The 16,114-nt window shown below is 48.3% G+C and overlaps 4 protein-coding genes across 5 annotated transcripts; 2 read left to right on the top strand and 2 right to left on the bottom strand.

Annotated features, from left to right (window-relative positions):
- Positions 1–700: 700 nt before the first annotated feature.
- On the bottom strand, positions 701–4,911 carry LOC4326179 (arginine-specific demethylase JMJ20). Its single transcript, XM_026022943.2, has 9 exons — positions 4,557–4,911; positions 4,314–4,460; positions 3,634–3,796; positions 3,358–3,475; positions 2,569–2,638; positions 2,391–2,471; positions 1,603–1,659; positions 1,418–1,529; positions 701–1,340 (listed from the first exon to the last, which is right to left on the bottom strand). Exons 1-9 carry the CDS (start codon positions 4,803–4,805, stop codon positions 853–855), a joined length of 1,485 nt encoding a protein of 494 aa, XP_025878728.2. The 5' UTR covers positions 4,806–4,911; the 3' UTR covers positions 701–852.
- Positions 4,912–7,740: 2,829 nt separating this feature from the next.
- LOC4326883 (putative pectate lyase 21) lies at positions 7,741–9,267 on the top strand. The gene has a single exon (XM_015763401.3). The coding sequence runs from the start codon at positions 8,005–8,007 to the stop codon at positions 9,097–9,099; it is 1,095 nt and encodes a 364-aa protein (XP_015618887.1). The 5' UTR covers positions 7,741–8,004; the 3' UTR covers positions 9,100–9,267.
- Positions 9,268–9,572: 305 nt separating this feature from the next.
- On the bottom strand, positions 9,573–12,829 carry LOC107277870 (pentatricopeptide repeat-containing protein At5g40400). 2 transcript variants are annotated; one of them, XM_066309186.1, is made up of 3 exons: positions 10,521–12,829; positions 10,202–10,476; positions 9,573–10,013 (listed from the first exon to the last, which is right to left on the bottom strand). In XM_066309186.1, exon 1 carries the CDS (start codon positions 12,817–12,819, stop codon positions 11,029–11,031), a length of 1,791 nt encoding a protein of 596 aa, XP_066165283.1. In that variant the 5' UTR covers positions 12,820–12,829; the 3' UTR covers positions 9,573–10,013; positions 10,202–10,476; positions 10,521–11,028. The 2 variants fall into 2 exon arrangements, with proteins under 2 accessions (XP_066165283.1, XP_015618877.2); XM_015763391.3 differs by having other exon boundaries at positions 10,202–10,369; positions 10,570–12,829.
- Positions 12,830–12,910: 81 nt separating this feature from the next.
- Positions 12,911–14,191, top strand: LOC4326881 (pentatricopeptide repeat-containing protein At4g38150). Its single transcript, XM_015763412.3, has one exon. It carries the CDS (start codon positions 12,993–12,995, stop codon positions 14,019–14,021), a length of 1,029 nt encoding a protein of 342 aa, XP_015618898.1. The 5' UTR covers positions 12,911–12,992; the 3' UTR covers positions 14,022–14,191.
- The last annotated feature ends 1,923 nt before the right edge of the window (positions 14,192–16,114 follow it).

The following is a 16,114-nucleotide window of genomic DNA, read 5'->3' as shown; positions in this document are numbered from 1 at the left end:
GCTGCAAATTGCCGCATCCTCGAACAGATCCAGTGGCGCTGCCGCCGGATCCACAACCGCGGGGAGGCCTACTGCCTGCCGCTCCCTCCTTTGCAGGCACAGTCGCCGGTCTCCTCCTTCCCCACTTCTACATTCGATTGTCGTCATCGTACACATGCCGGCCCGCCGCATCTACACCTCCTCCCATGCGCCGGCTTCGCGCCCCAGCACGTGCCATGGCCTAGCCTAACCTCGCGCCATGGTAGTCCGCCATGGCATGAGCTCAGTCGCCGCCACCACCACTCAACCCCACCGCTAGCTGTCGCCCCGCCAGATTTGACCGTAACAGTGTGGATCTAGACGGTCACCACTGCCACCGCCCCGAACAGCTCCCCTAGCCGTCCGAGTGCGAGGTGGGCGAAGCCTCGCCGCCGCGGTCCTTGCGACCGCACGGCTTTGCCGACGGCGGAGCAAGGAGGGGGAGAGGGGTGGTGGCGAGGTCGTCACCTCCTGAGCCGCCCATGGGAGGGCGACACGCTCGGACAGAAGTGTGAAAAAATATGTGGAGCCCGCCGGATACAGTACTCTTAATTTCCAACTTGTTCTTCATGAGAAATTTTCACAGTATAATTACTGTCAGATGGTACAGTACTCTTTACCCATCCTTCACACTGTGAAATATGATCTACAAAGATGAAGGTTGCGATACCAGATTTGAGAATAGCAAGATGGTAATGGGAATGTCATGCTTAGCTATCCTTCCAGAATGCAGAGGGTGTGAGCATTTAACAGTGGTCAAGTATCCAGGGTTCCTAAAGAAATAGGTTATGCAACGGTGCAAACATAAGTTTACAGTGCCAGGTAAGCTTATAACTATCTATCAGAGAGAGCACTATCAATTAGTGTTACCAAATCCATAGGTCCATGAATCTCACGCATGAAAGAAATAATGTCACCAACAACATTACAGTCAGGTTTTAAGCAGGTTACTGACAAACAACCCTTCTGACTTGAATCCTTCATTTTGAGACAATCTTTTTGTCCTCTGTCTATGTAATTATATGCCTTTGACAACGCCACCAATAACCTTCTGAAACTCTCTTCTTCCAATATTTTTATGATATCAGAGAAAGCACTCCGGTTTTGTTCTGAGATATTACAAATATTCTCGGTATTGAAAGCTTCTGTAGATACCATTTTTGATGCAACATCACGGATCGACATGAGATTATAGACAAAGTGGTTAGCAGTTTCGGCTGAAATGAAGTCAGTATCTTTTGGATTCTGAATATGGTAAAGCTCAACTATATTGGCTAAAGCAAAACGTGTTATGAAGACGAAGAAGTCATAGAAGTTCATGCCTGAAATGAGAAACCCAACATGATGTTATCAGAAAGTATGTCATTTGTTATGTTTCTTCATATGATTAGAACATTACCTGTATTTGCTGCTAAGTTGCGTTGACATAGTCCCTCAAAATCGTCACATATGTCCCGAATGTCTTCAATATAATCTTTTGCTACCTTGTAATCTTCATGAAGCAAGTTCCACTATAGTGTGTACAATGTTAGAAAAAAAAATGCTATAGCTATTGAAATGAAGTTTGTACAATTACGTGCTCACCACCCAATGAAGGTTGTAGCCATTAAACCAATTATGGTTTATTGATATAGTATCCTCCTGTAATAAATGGCAAAAGGGAACAAACTCATAAGTTCCTGACAGTTGCGGGTGTCTGGGGTCCTTAATAGAAAGTCCAACGGCAAAGATGCAAAGAGTAGAGTGGCATGAATGAGTGCCTCACTGCCATTTCAAAGGCAGTTCAAGTTGAGTTACAGTGACATCAGAAATTTGTTTGGGAGCAAAAAGTTGCTCTGGTTGGTCACCAATTGCAGTCATAGGGATCAGACCCACATGATTCAATCACCATAAATTGGTATAGGCTGAGCAATCCCACTTTAAAGATGCACACAGTTTCAACCATAAAATATATTTCAGTTCAATAATAGTTGAAGTTGAACTGTGGTCATTCAATAACAAGAAGGCAAACCCACATCCATTCCTGCTGGATACATCTAGTACAGACCATCCTCGAAATAGGATAATGAGAACTCACCTTCAAGTTTTCAGTCAAAATCTAATTGTTTAGATCAAGACAGATTGCTTATGTTATTGTGAAGTGGAAGATTGGAAGGGTGTGAGAGTGAATTTATAGTAATTATGGGGGATCTTTCAGACAGTTCAGCAGTTATATTTAATCTTAATAAAACAAATCTGATTCAATGGTCAGGTTTGCTACTTCTCACTCTGTTTTTAGGGCGGCTATCATTTGCAGCCCAGATCTAATCCAACATTGAAATTATATCAAATGCATCAACATGTGGTGAAGAACTGAAGATGAAGGCATTTACCAGGTTATGGACTTGGTGATACCACCCACTAGGCACAAAAATGATTTCATTCTGCTCCTGAGTGCACTCTAGCCATTTAGTCTACAAAAGGAACATTTAAAATATTAAACCACAGGGAGGAGGGGGGGGGGAGCTACAAAATGAACTTTTCAAAATAAGTATTGCTGAGAGAAAATACATTATTGAATTCAGGAAACTGCTTTTCAGAAACATCATCATTTATGTTATAGACCGAAGATCGTAGGTTCCTACATGGCATAATCAACAATCACCAATTAGGTAACAATAGACAGTACTATTTCATCAAGTGAGCATGGAAAAACAACAGGCAGCACAGAGCAAAAGAATTAAATCAAGATCACACTCCATGATAAATTGCCAAATGAAAATTAGTTACATATGGATGCTATTAATAGATTGCAGAAACTATACATTGCAACAAAGACAGGGTACGTTACAAATGTGATAAGCCTGCAAATTAAGGTAAACTATGCAAGTTCTTTGGCAAAATCCAGGTCATACTCTTTAAGACTTATCCACCATTCAGAACTACCAAGCTGAGGTTGTTAAACTTCAGAAGGAAGTTATCACTTCTAAGTGAATAGAAATAGCTCACACCAGTTATGAAATAAACAGACTTATCTTTATCCTTTGTTTAAATTTGCTTTACATCCATAAGAATCAAGCATACTAGTTGCATGAAAAGAAAACTAACTTATAATTCACTCTTATAGTTGCAAAGAGCCAGATAATGCCATATATGTATTTCCTAAAAGATCAATTTAATGTCTTATCTAAAACATGAGTTGCCATTCTTGAATTATGTTACATCAAAGAAAACAGGAAACAATTGCTGCTAAGAAGTATCACCAATTTCCAAATTTTCTTATTAGTGACAGCTGTCTAATTGACAAAATTCATCTAACAGTGAAACACAACTCTAAGAAGCATCCAACTCAATAATTACCTATCAAATACAAAATGACTTTGTGATGGTGGTAGAAAGAGCCATAGTTTTCTGCCGCATACATTTGCCGACCAGCTGTATGACCTAAAAACATCAGCATGAAGAGGAGTCCAAGTTCCTACGTAGAAGATGAAATCACAATACAAGAAAGATAGTAAATTGAAGTGTAACATCTAATGTGTGATCATGTTCATAGCCACGGAAGAAAGAACACCTCAATGTCATACATGTAAAGCTCAGAACAACACATAAGTAGAATCTTAAAACAGAGCTTACCTTTTGGTCCCATGTAAACAAACCGATAGTCAGCACAGTTTATTTCATTTGTATGGTTGGCAATGTCAGAATCTCGATGTATAGGATGACTATCAAGATACATGTTGAGCCAATCATCGGCAAAGAATGTTGGTGTGGTGTATGCAACATAACCAGGGTACTCCTGGAAGGTCAAGACAATACAAAATCAACCACATTGAGCAGGGGATGAATTATCAATTGGGAATAGAATAAAATATTGCATTCAGTACACTCCATTGTTGGAGCTATCAAAGGAAGAGTTCAATCTTATAAGCACAGGCATATACCACATGTGGAATTAACTCATACTGATATTACTCTATAGACTATAGCCTAAAAGGCTACAAAATTGGAATAGACTTCAGTGTTGAAACTATGTAATATCATGTGCTTTAAAACTGTACTGTATTGGTCCTAATAATTTCAGTTGCTAAAGAAAATTTTGTGGCATACAAATAAAACAAACAGATATACAGCAACAATTATGTTATACATGACTAAATCTCACGTCTGCCCGGCCCAAACTAATAGCAAATACGATTGCAGTTTCTGACACTGCCACTTAATATGATCGCAAGAAGAAACCTAGATAATGTTAGGATACCACAAATTCAGCAAACAAAAGCCAACATAACACATGCTGCGGAATCTAGTCAGACCTTCACAAAATGCCAATCTTTCAGGTACAGCAGGGAACCATCAGAATCCCCATTGCTCGAACTCGCAGCCCAGTGGTCGACAAACTCCCGCATCGACATCTCGAGCCGCTTCTGGTCCGAGAACTCCCTCGAGGAACAGTCAGCAACCTGCGACAAAACCGACCGACATCACCCGTGCCTGCGTCTTAACTATTTCAATGAGCAATCGAGCCAACGAGGAGCACACTGGCGGGCGGTGCTAACCTGCACGAGGGGAGAAGGGAAGCTTCGGGCGAGGAAGTCGAGGTCGGGGGCGCGGCGGTCGGCGGCGGCGGCGAGCGTCCAGTCGTGGCAGGACCGCCAGGAGGAGGTGAGGCCCGTGAGGACGACGGGGAGGTTGGGCCTCATGAAGCGGTCGACGAACTCCGCGTAGCTCAGCGTCGCCCCGACCACCCGCTCCACCTGCCCCACCACCTTCACGCGGCTGCCGCCGCCGCAGCTGCCGCCGGCCATCTTCTCCGTCGGGAGCGGTGAGTCTCCTGCTTCACGAGGTGGAGATGGAGATTGGAGCCTGCGCCGCTTCGGTCCTCCCGAATTCGGAGTCGTCGTCGTCGGGGACAGCCGCGATTTGTGCCGCCGGTGGTTTTCTGGAAGGGACGGGACGGTTTGGTTACTGGGCTTTCTGGGCTCGTTTCGTGGGGCTATTTCTTGTTGGGAATAAGTCCACTTTTACTCCCTTAACAGTGACCCGAATTTAATCCATGGCCCTAACCGCAAAACCGGATATCTCGACCCCCGAACTATTGAAACTGGTGCAATTTAACTCTCTTGGCGGTTTTGGAGAGCGGTTTCACTGACGTGGTGGTGTTGTCCTAGTAGTCTATTGGGTTGACGTGGCGCTTAGGTAGCATTTGAATTAAAAACGTATATGCGTCACCCGTTTGTCATTCAAACACATAAAAAATGTGGGGGCCACTGACATGTGGGCCCCACATGTCATCCTCTCTTTTCCTTCTTCCTCCCTTCTCTCTTTCTTTTCTCTTTCTCTCCCCTTCGGCCGGCCGCGGAGAGCACGGGCTAGAGCGGCGGTGGGCGGGGGCCAGAGTGGTGGCGGTCGGCAAGAGCTGAAGCGGTGGCGGCGGCGATGGGAGCAGTGGCGGTGGTGGGCTGGAGCTGACGGCGGGTTCTGGAGCAGCAGCAAGCAGCTCGATGGCTGGTAAGGAGGGGGGAGAGGACGACAGCGCCGACGACAACGCTGACGCCGAGAAGATCGAGCGGAGGGATGGCGGTCGACGGCTTCGGTGGTCCAAGAGCTAGGTGCCGGCGTGGCCCGAGGGTGCCAGGGAGAGACCTGAGTGGACACCTGCCCGAGCTGGGGCATCAGCTCCAACCCACCACTGTCGCTGCTTCAGCTCCCGCTGGTCGCCACCACTTTGGCCCCCATCCGCCGCCGCTCCAGCCCGTGGTCCCCGCGGCTGGCCGAAGGGGAGAGAAAGAGAAAGAAAGAGAGAAGGGAAGAAGAGGGGAGGAAGAAGAAAGAGAGAGGATGACATGTGTCAGTGGGCCCCACATTTTTTATGTGTGTGAATGACAAATGGGTCCCACGTATACTTTTTAATTCAAATGCCACCTAAGCGCCACGTCAACCCAACAGACTAGGTCAACACCACCGCGTCAATGAAACCACCCTCCAAAACCGCCAAGGGAGTCAAATTGCACCGGTTTCAATAATTCAGGGGTCGAGATATCTGTTTTGCGGTTTAGAGTCATGGATTAGATTCGGGTCACTTTTAAGGGAGTCAAAGTGGACTTATTCCTTCTTGTTGCTCTTTTATTTTTCGGAAATATAAGTCTATTTTGCCTTCAATGCAGATTGAATCGCCTCCCTCAACTCTAAAACAGGGTATAATGTCTTCCCCATCTTTAAAAAACGGTGCAAATAGACTCATTCGATGATGTGAAGCGGTTTTTACTGATATGACAGGTTGATCGTGGTATACGTGTTGAGTCAGCAGGTGTAACCCACATATGAGCAACTTCCTCCTCATCTCATCCTCTTCGTCCTAACTAGGCCTAGTCAGCATTTCTCTGGATCTGGCATTGTGCTATGGTGTCATCAACATCTCTCCCTCTCTTACTGGTGGTGGAGGTTATGGATGTGGCTGTCTAAGGCGTCTAGGGTAGGGGTGAAGGAGGATGGTAGAGGACGTTCACCACGCGGTGGATGCGGACGCGAAGCCATCGGCGTTTGTAGCCCATGCGCACTGGTACGACAGCGGTGACAATGGTGTCGGGGGTGGAGGAGGAGAGTGGTGCGAGGGCGGCCCGCTGATCCACACCTACTTGGTCTCCTTCCATGGCTTCTCCATGCGGATGTTGCCGTTGTTGTGGGTGCTTCCGCTATCGTAGTTCTCCTCCTCTTCTAGGGCTGCCGCTGCAGCAACGACGATAGGGGTGGACAACTCAACGACACGGGAGCTCCGCTCGGTCGCGCTCATGTGAGGAAGAAGAGGAGCGAAGAAGAGAAGAGGAGAGAAGAATTTCTTCCATCGATCCCTGACAAGTGGAACCCCACCTACTGACTCAGCAAGTCTACCATGGTTAACTTGCCATGCTAGAAAAACCACTTCCTAAACTACCGAAGAAGTCACACTGGTTTGTGAAAGACGGGGAAGACGTTATACCTGGTTTTATGGTTGAGAGAGTTGATTTAGGTTGTGATCTTTTGGAGGAGTTGGGAACCCCTCCCCTCCGCACGCAAAACAGAGCTATAGATTAACGCATAATTAATAAAGTATTAGCTATATAAAACTTAAAAATGGATTAATACGATTTTTAAAGCAACTTTCATATATAAACTTTTTACAAAACACGCACCATTTATCAGTTTAAAAAGTGTGCACGCGGAAAACGAGTAAGATGAGTTGGGAACTCAAGGGAAAGAACACAGCCTTAATCAGTAGCAAAAGATCAGGCACACAAAATAGACTTATTCCTTTAATTTCCTCGAGCAACCTAACATATAAAAAGTAGCAAAAGATCACACAAAATAGACTTATTTCTTTATTTTCCTCGAGCAACCTAACATATAAAATGGACTAAGGCTCTATTGTTTTCCACGCGCAAACTTTCGAAAATGCTAAACGATACGTTTTTATAAAAAAGTTGCTGTAAAATATTATATCAATCCAGCTAATACTTGATTAACCATACGTTTAACTCGTCGTTTCCTTTTGCGTGCCAAGAGGAGGCAACCCCTCAAAAGAACACAGCCGCTATTGCAAATCATCTTCAGACACTATTGCAATTCAGACAACATCACGAATATAGACGGCGACCGATCGGTGACCAACCGAGACAGACCACGCCGGCGGATTGGCCACTCCATAATGCAGTGTACCTAATTTTGGTAACGCTTTACCACAGCCGCGTCGTCAACGCCGACGCCGAGGTCATCTTCTACTACCAGAGTGCCTCTTCTCCCGTACTCCGCCACGCCGCACGTCTTCCCTTCGACTCCGCTTCTCCACCGACGCCACCACTGTCCTTCTCGCTTGCCGTGCCTCATCACCGCCGCACCGCTTCTCTCCGTTTGGTCAGATCTCAGATCCAAATTTGAGCTAGTACTAACATTTTTGTGTCGCGTTGGTTTAGTTTTAATCCGATCCGATCCGCACCGCACGGCACGGCGGCGCGGCCATCTAGCGCCGCCATGGGCGCCTCCTGCTCCTCCCCCTTCCCCCCTCCTCCTTCACCTGCCGAATCCAACGCCCCCTCCGCCTCCGCGATGCACCACCCGCCTCACCCCGCGGCCGGAGGAGGAGGACCCGTCATGCCGTACGCCGACGCCGACCGCACCCTCCGCGCGCTGGCCGGCGCGGCGGAGGGCTTCGGCCGCCGCGCCATCGGCGGGCTCCACGGCCCGCTCTACCGCGTCACCTCCCTCGACGACGACGGCCACGGCACCCTCCGCCAGGCGTGCCGCGCCCACGGCCCGCTCTGGATCGTCTTCGACGTCTCCGGCGACATCCACCTCCGCACCTACCTCCGCGTCACCTCCCACAAGACCATCGACGGGCGCGGCCAGCGCGTGCGCCTCCTGGGCAAGGGGCTCCAGCTCAAGGAGTGCCGCCACGTGATCGTCTGCAACCTCCAGATCGAGGGCGGGCGCGGCCACGACGTGGACGCCATCCAGATCAAGCCCTCCTCCGCCGACATCTGGATCGACCGCTGCAGCCTCGCCGACTGCGACGACGGCCTCGTGGACATCACCCGCGGGAGCACCGACGTCACCGTCTCCCGGTGCCGCTTCTCCCGCCACGACAAGACCATGCTGGTGGGCGCCGACCCGTCCCACACCGGCGACCGCGGCATCCGCGTCACCGTCCACCACTGCTTCTTCGACGGCACGCGGCAGCGCCACCCGCGGGTGCGGTTCGGGAGGGCGCACCTGTACAACAACTACACGAGGGGGTGGGGCATCTACGCGGTGGCCGCCGGGGTGGAGGCGCAGGTGGCGTCGCAGTGCAACGTGTACGAGGCCGGGGCGGAGAGGAAGGCGGTGTTCAGGTACGTGCCGGAGAGGGCGGCGGACCGGGAGGAGGCGGAGGCCGGGTGGGTGAGGTCGGAGGGGGACGCCTTCCTCAACGGGGCGCGGCCGTGCCTGGTGGACGGCGGCGACGCGGCGGTGTTCAGGCCGGAGGAGTACTACGAGAGGTGGACCATGGAGGCGGCGTCGCCGGCGCTCAAGGAGGTGGTGCAGCTGTGCGCCGGGTGGCAGCCCGTGCCGAGGCCACCGGGCGAGTGATCCATCCATCCATGTTACTAGTGTATATCAAAAAGAAATATTCATGTATTATCCATTTAGTGTGTCAGTACATCATTACCAAGTAATAATCGTGTAATAATCATGCACGTGTGTAATCCTCATAAAATAAGTTTAAGCAATGAATTTAACCCACAATCACAAGTTCAATTGTTCATATTTGCACACAACATCATCATTCTTTGTTGGAAATCTACTTGAAAAGATAAAAGGACTATAAACATGCTAAAAATGAAGACGACCCAGACGACATATTTGTAAACGAAAAATAATTTGTGGAAAAAAAGTTATACGTATTCTTAACGATTTAAAAGTAAAGGCTGGAAAATAAACTTTGATTAAAAAAAAAAACCTAAAATCAACTTCAAATTTAAAGTTGAAAATTCAAATTTTGGCTGATAATCATAAGCATAAGCGAAAAGATGAGGCTACAGAAGTATGCAACCAGTACGATATATGACATCTCTCTTCCAATTGATTGGAATCCCAATTATGCTCAGGTGCTACTAACAATCTAAAAAGTACTACTACAAGCCAATCAACTGATGACGTGTGACAAGATGAGTGTAGGTCAGAACGAATTTTGATGTTTTCCATCAAGAAACCTTAACGAAGTAACAGATGAAGCCAACAGAATACAAGTATAAAACTGAATCGCATAACTTCCCATTATGAGGAGAGCAGTAACTTCGTCATTTCTTCTTGGTAGTTTCCTACGTCTGTTTATGTTCTACACACAGCGTCTTCTTGGTTGAGGAAGATGGATTCAAGAACAGAAACTCACACTGGACTTGGCTAATCATCTTCATTGGATCACACGTGGGAATGGGATACAAGTATATACAACGCCTGGGGATTCATTGTACTCGGAAGCGATCATGTCCATTCCCCTCAGCCTGAAAATGAAGCACAGCTGTCAGTTTACAAATGCGTGCTAAATAAGGTTGAAAATGTAGACTAACTGCCTAGCTTTGGAAAAAACGGTGGCCGAGATCAGATCATCAAGAAAAAGGATGGTGAAGCACAAGACCAAATTGTACGTCACGAACTCAAAGTATATGCAATGAGTTATAAATTGAGCCACCTGAGTTTTGGAGTCACTGAATGAGGGCAGGAGCAATATGATGGACATCTGATTCTGATTTTGGTTTTTGGTTCATCACCTTGCTCTATCCTCTGTGCATCAGCAGAAGCAAAACATCGTTCTGCCATTTTGGAACTGTAAAGCTGTTATCCAAATCCCCTTCAGCACCTAATTTAATGAACATATGAGTTTATGTGCTACTCCCTCCGTCCCATAATATTAAAACCTAGGACTGGATAGGACGTTTCATAGTACAATGACTCAGAGTCATTGTACTATGAAACGTCCTATCCAGTCCTAGGTTTTAACATTATGGGACGGAGGGAGTAGTCTCAACCTATATAAACTCTATGCACCGCTAATCTCACCACAGCACACATGTGCCTTCAGATATTGAATTCATCCCCAAAAGGTCCTTAGTAGTGTATGTCCAAAACCAAGTACCTGCTGTATACTACCCATGCACATACGACTGCGCAACAAAGACAACATGGAACAGAGGCTCATACTATGGATAGTTCATTGTATGGTCACTTGCTTCCAATCCAGGGAAAACAATCCCACCTATACAATCTGTTGCAGGCTTTGAGCATAGTCGCTCTGTCCTGGTTCTGGTGCTCTAAACCTTGTTTACCATTGTGATGCAAAGAGTCATGGTCATCAAGCAGCATGTCTTACTCTATTGGCAACTAAGCTGTCAGAGTAAATTTGATGAAAGCTCAAAATTGTGTTTGCCAGATAAACTGCCACCAGAAACTTATGGAACCAATGAATCTGCTATACTCTTCGTTCATGAGTGGAGCATGTAGCCTAGAATTTGTGTGTATTCACTCAGCATTTCCACCATTATCCTTGCTACTAATGCATGAAAAACCATCATCACTGGAAACTAGATCAATACTTTTTGAAAGGCCAAGAATAAGTGATCTGCATGTCTCACTGTTTGGGACAAAACCCAATTCCAACATCCTGTTCTGCAATTCTAATGACTCCTTGCTGCTTGTGGTTTCGCAGTAAGCTCTCATCAGAGCATTATAGCTTTCGTTGCAATGGACATGGAAATCAAGAACAAAAGCCCTCAGAATTAATTCTGCCCTATTAAGGGCTCCTTCCTTGCAAAATCCACAAACCAATGCAGAACAAATAGCTTCATTTGGTTGGAAGCCAGATTCAATCATCTCTGCCATTATCGATTCACCATCTAAGCTCCTTCCCAACCTGCAAAAGCAGGTTATGAGTGCTCGATAAGTATTGAAGTCCAGTCTCACTTCTCTTGAGATCATTTCAACCTTGACATCTAAAGCCTCCTCCACAATGTCACATTGGCAGAAGCACTCTATGATCATATTATAAATTGCCAAGCTAGGGCTGTGCCCATCCTCTATCATCCAATGCAACAAACCCCTGGCAGCATTAGGGCGCATATCCTCGCACAATGCACCAATCAAGCAACTGTAACTCTGCGATGGGATGACAACACCATGCTTTCTTATAGGTGCCACCATGTTCAAGCAGGTGAGCAGCTTACTGAATTTTACATGGCTTTCTACCACAACCTTGAGAGCAAATCCTTCTGATGAGAACCCACACCCGACCATTTCCATCAGCAGAAATCTTGCCTCCCTTAACCTCCCTTCGTTACAGTACCCGGCGATAAGAACACTATAAGCAACAGCATCAGGGCTCAACCCACTCTGGATCATCCTGTCAAACATCCGCCGAGCATCGCGCACCCTCCCGGCCTTGCACAGCGCATCCATTACAACTGTATGAGAGACCAAGTCTGGCTGCACACGTCTGTATGGCATTACGTCGAACAGGTGCAGCGCGTCCTGGAGCCTTCCCCTGCGGCAGTAGCCTGAGAGGAGGGTGTTGTAGGTGACCCCGTCCGGCTCGAATCCCTGCTCCTCGAGCTCCTCGAGGAACCCCTGCGCGCGCTCGGCGTCCTCCCCGCGGCACAGGGCGGCGACGAGGATGTTGAACGTGTGCGCGTTGGGCCGCACCCCGGCGCGCGCCATGACGGCGCGCGCGGCCCAGAGGTCATCGAACCGCCCCGCGCGGGAGAGCGCGGCGAGGAGGGCGTTGAAGGCCGCAGCGTCGGGCGGGGCGCCGGCGGCCGTGGCGCGGAGGGCGGCGCGGAGCGCGTCGCGGAGGCGGGCGTGGCGGAGGAGGGCCTTGACGAGGAGGCCCGGGAGGGAGGGGTGCGGCGCGGTGGCGCTGGAGCGGAGGAGCGTGGGGAGGGCGTCGTGGCCCGGGTGGAGCCGGAGGAGGTGGGAGAGCGCGTCGAGGGCTTGGGAGAAGAGGCGGGAGGAGGCGAGGGAGCCCGCGAGGAAGGCGAGGTGGGTCGGCGAGGGCTGCGCCGGCGGCGGCAGCGCGAGGAGGAAGCGGAGGGTGGGGAGCGGGTGGGAGTGGCCGGCGCGGAGGACGACGGCGGTGAGCTCGTCGCTGCCGAGGTAGGGGAGCAGCCGGGAGAGCTCATCCTCGATGGGCCTCGCCTCGTCGGGGGCGTCGGAGGCGGTGAGGTGGCCCGCGACGAGGTCGACGACGGCGACGCGCGGGTTGAGGGCGCGCGGGAGGAGCGACGTCAGGGTGCTCGGCGGAATGCGCGACACGGACATGGCGAGACGCGCGTGGCCGCGTGGGTGGTCTCGAAGTAGTAGTTCTGTAATTTCCCCGAATGACATGTGGGCCCCACTCGTCAGCCTCCGCGCATAAACCCCATTCGCACCTGCGGTTTCTCCTCCTCCTAACCCTGCTGCTGCTCCGCCGCCACGGGAGAAGGAGAAGGGAGATGATGAGCTTGCAGATTCCGGCGAGATCCGGAGGGCTCCGCCGCCTCCTCCTCCTCGGAGGGGCGGATGGGATCAGGAGGCCCTACTCCACGGGCGACCGCCGGCGCCGGGTGATCCGCGAGGCGCGGCAGGAGGAGGAGGACGAGGCCTTCCTCCGCACCCTCAACTTCAGCGCCGACCCGGAGAACAACCCCCCGCCACCGCCGCCGCCGCCGCCTCGACGACCCGGAGGTGCCCCCGACGACTCCTCCCCACACGCCGCGTTCCCCACCGACATCCTCCGACGCGCCGCCGGGAAACAGCCGTTGCCGCCGCCGCAGCAACCCATCGGGGAATCGCTGATGGAGAAGCTTAAGCTGGGCGACGCAGCCGCCACCTCCGCCGCGGGAAACAGCGGCGAGCGGCCGCAGCCTGAGCGCGAGCCGACGAAGCCGCCGCCGCCTGAGCACGAGGCGGCGCAGCCGGAGGACGTGGACGAGATCTTCAGGAAGATGAAGGAGACTGGGCTGATTCCGAACGCCGTCGCCATGCTCGACGGCCTGTGCAAGAGCGGGCTGGTGCAGGAGGCCATGAAGCTGTTCGGTCTTATGCGAGAGAAGGGTTCCATCCCTGAGGTTGTCGTCTACACCGCGGTTGTCGAGGCTTTCTGCAAGGCACGCAAGCTTGACGATGCTGTGAGGATTTTCAAGAAGATGCAGGGGAATGGGGTTATTCCGAACGCCTTCAGCTACTGGTTGCTAATACAGGGGCTGTGCAAGGGTGGGAGGCTGGATGATGCAGTTGCCTTCTGCGTGGAGATGTTTGAGGCTGGGCATTCGCCGAATGCCATGACCTTTGTGGGCTTGGTTGATGAGGTATGCAAGGCTAAGGGGGTAGAGGAGGCTGAGAAGCTCGTGAGGAGTTTCCAGGACAGGAACTTTGCCATTGATGAGAAGTCCATCAGGGAGCACTTGGACAAGAAAGGTCCATTCTCGCCGGTCATTTGGGAGGTGATCTTTGGAAAGAAGAAATCAGGCCGACCATTTTGAGCTTTGCCAAAAGTAGTATGTGCACATTCTCACCATTTTGTGTAGCTATCGCCAGTGATGCTTTTTTGAGAGTTAGTGTGCTTCTCTGGTTACATTAAAATGTTTAGCATGATGTTCTATGTAACAATCACTACTATGCAATCCCCAAGTCTGTCATCTTTTTTACATCACCACCATTTACTAAAACTCCTGCATGAGCATATAATGCTTGCTTCTACGCGCCAACTGCTTTGTCATCTTTTAGCTAATTTCAAGCCAGTTAGCCTACTTGCTATAGAGGCTCGAAGCGAGGAGTGGCTATAAGCAATTTTTCTGCATGACAGACTGCCCCCATGGATACATACTTGCTTCTGAGGCACAACTACTTTGTAATGTGCTATTTTAGTTTCTTTTTTTTAAAAAAATAATGTAATATATTTACAAATTTGGTAGTTGCTCACTATTAGTCATTTTTTTAATCATACTCTCCAGCCTCCACCTAGGCTCAATTTTTTTTTGTCTAAATTACCAATTTGTTAGTCTAAAAAAATGGCCCAATCACACAATCTTGAGTAAAATAAAGGTTCCAATCAATCAGGCAAACAGTATATTATAAATTTGATCGTGCTATATTGAAATCATGTGTGCTTGAATTGCATTCGTTGAAGATATGTTATCTATTCTTTAGAATATATGTGCAAACATGTCATCTGGATACTTATGCAGTTGAAAAGAATTGCAAGAAGTGTAGTTAGAATTAGTTAGTACCTCCACTTCCTTCTCTACCTTCCCACCATAACGGGAACAGACCATTAAAATTTCCAGCTGTTGTCAGAAGTTGAGATGATCTCTTTAAAATTATTGTAGGAATTGGAAAAAAATATGTAAAGTAGTTAAGAATGAAGATGGGGGGCTAAATCATTGGAATTTCTTGTTTGTTTCAAGGTTCTTCTGGTGACAAGAGGAGTTGAGTGTCCTTTCCACACTGTCTAATCGTAAGGTGATGTCATACTCGCATGCAGTGTTGCAGATCTTGTATGGCAATTTGCTGTATAAGTTTCAGTGTTCCCCTTGGTGCTATGCAGTGGCATGGTGGCAGGGCGATGCTTTGCACCTAACTGCCGCAAAGGCAGACTGACTGTAACCGGTAGGAAAAAGTAGCTTGATGGCTTAGGCTGGGGTATGGTGCCTAGCGCCTAGGCGGGCACCAAGTAGAACACATGAGTTTAATTATTTTAACAATAAATAGATGTATGTTGGTCTGCACTAAGCTTGTTTGCCTAGACAACTTTTGATATCAATGGTAAGGTAATGGTAATCTATTTTTTCCCAGAAAAAAATGCTAATTTAATTTTGAGCATGTATGTATAACATATGAGCATAGTGCTACCTGTTTGCATGGGTATTTATCTAGTAACTAGTAATAGACAATCTGGTTTGTAGGTGTCTAACTTTTTTTTTTTGCGAGCTTGTGTGTGTATGTGTGTGTGTGTGTGTCTGTGTTGGGCACTTGGGCATTAGCACATCATTCCTGTTGTTTAAATTAATTTCAGATGCACTGAATTATTCCTAGAAACAATTTTTGAATCTTGCTTATTGTAATTTTAGTGCTGAATTATATTGTATTGCACTGCTGTACCACTAACCACATTGCTTCATGAAACGTGGTTCATTTTTTTAAAACAGCATGAAAGATTTGCAGAGTTCTAGTCTTTCTAGATAAGACAAAGATTATCCTGTAATCATTCTGTTAGAGTATATGGTAGTTAGAGCCATATTAGGATAGGATTGATTTGTGTGGACTCCTTCCATATCTTTAATCCTTCCTTATCTCCTCCCCATGTACTCCTATATATATCGGCCCCCTGAGGCTTAATACAATCGATACACGTTACGCAGTATATCTCTCCCTATACCATCCAACACATTCCTCATAGACTCACTTTGCTCATTGTCCTTTAGTTCTACCTTTTCCTTTTCCAAATTTAGTATACTGAATAATTGCTCCACTACTGATCCTTCCACCCTGAGCAAAGCTGTATTATTTTAATGTTGCACTGAAAGATGTCTTCAAAAAGGGTACACCTCCTTTTAGAAAGGAATAGATACTCTGA

This window comes from Oryza sativa, chromosome 1 (genome assembly GCF_034140825.1).
Source record: "Oryza sativa Japonica Group chromosome 1, ASM3414082v1".
In the NCBI taxonomy this organism is placed as follows: Eukaryota; Viridiplantae; Streptophyta; class Magnoliopsida; order Poales; family Poaceae; genus Oryza; species Oryza sativa.
The sequence above is the reverse complement of the archived record's forward strand: the minus strand, read 5'-3'. Positions and strand labels throughout refer to the sequence as shown.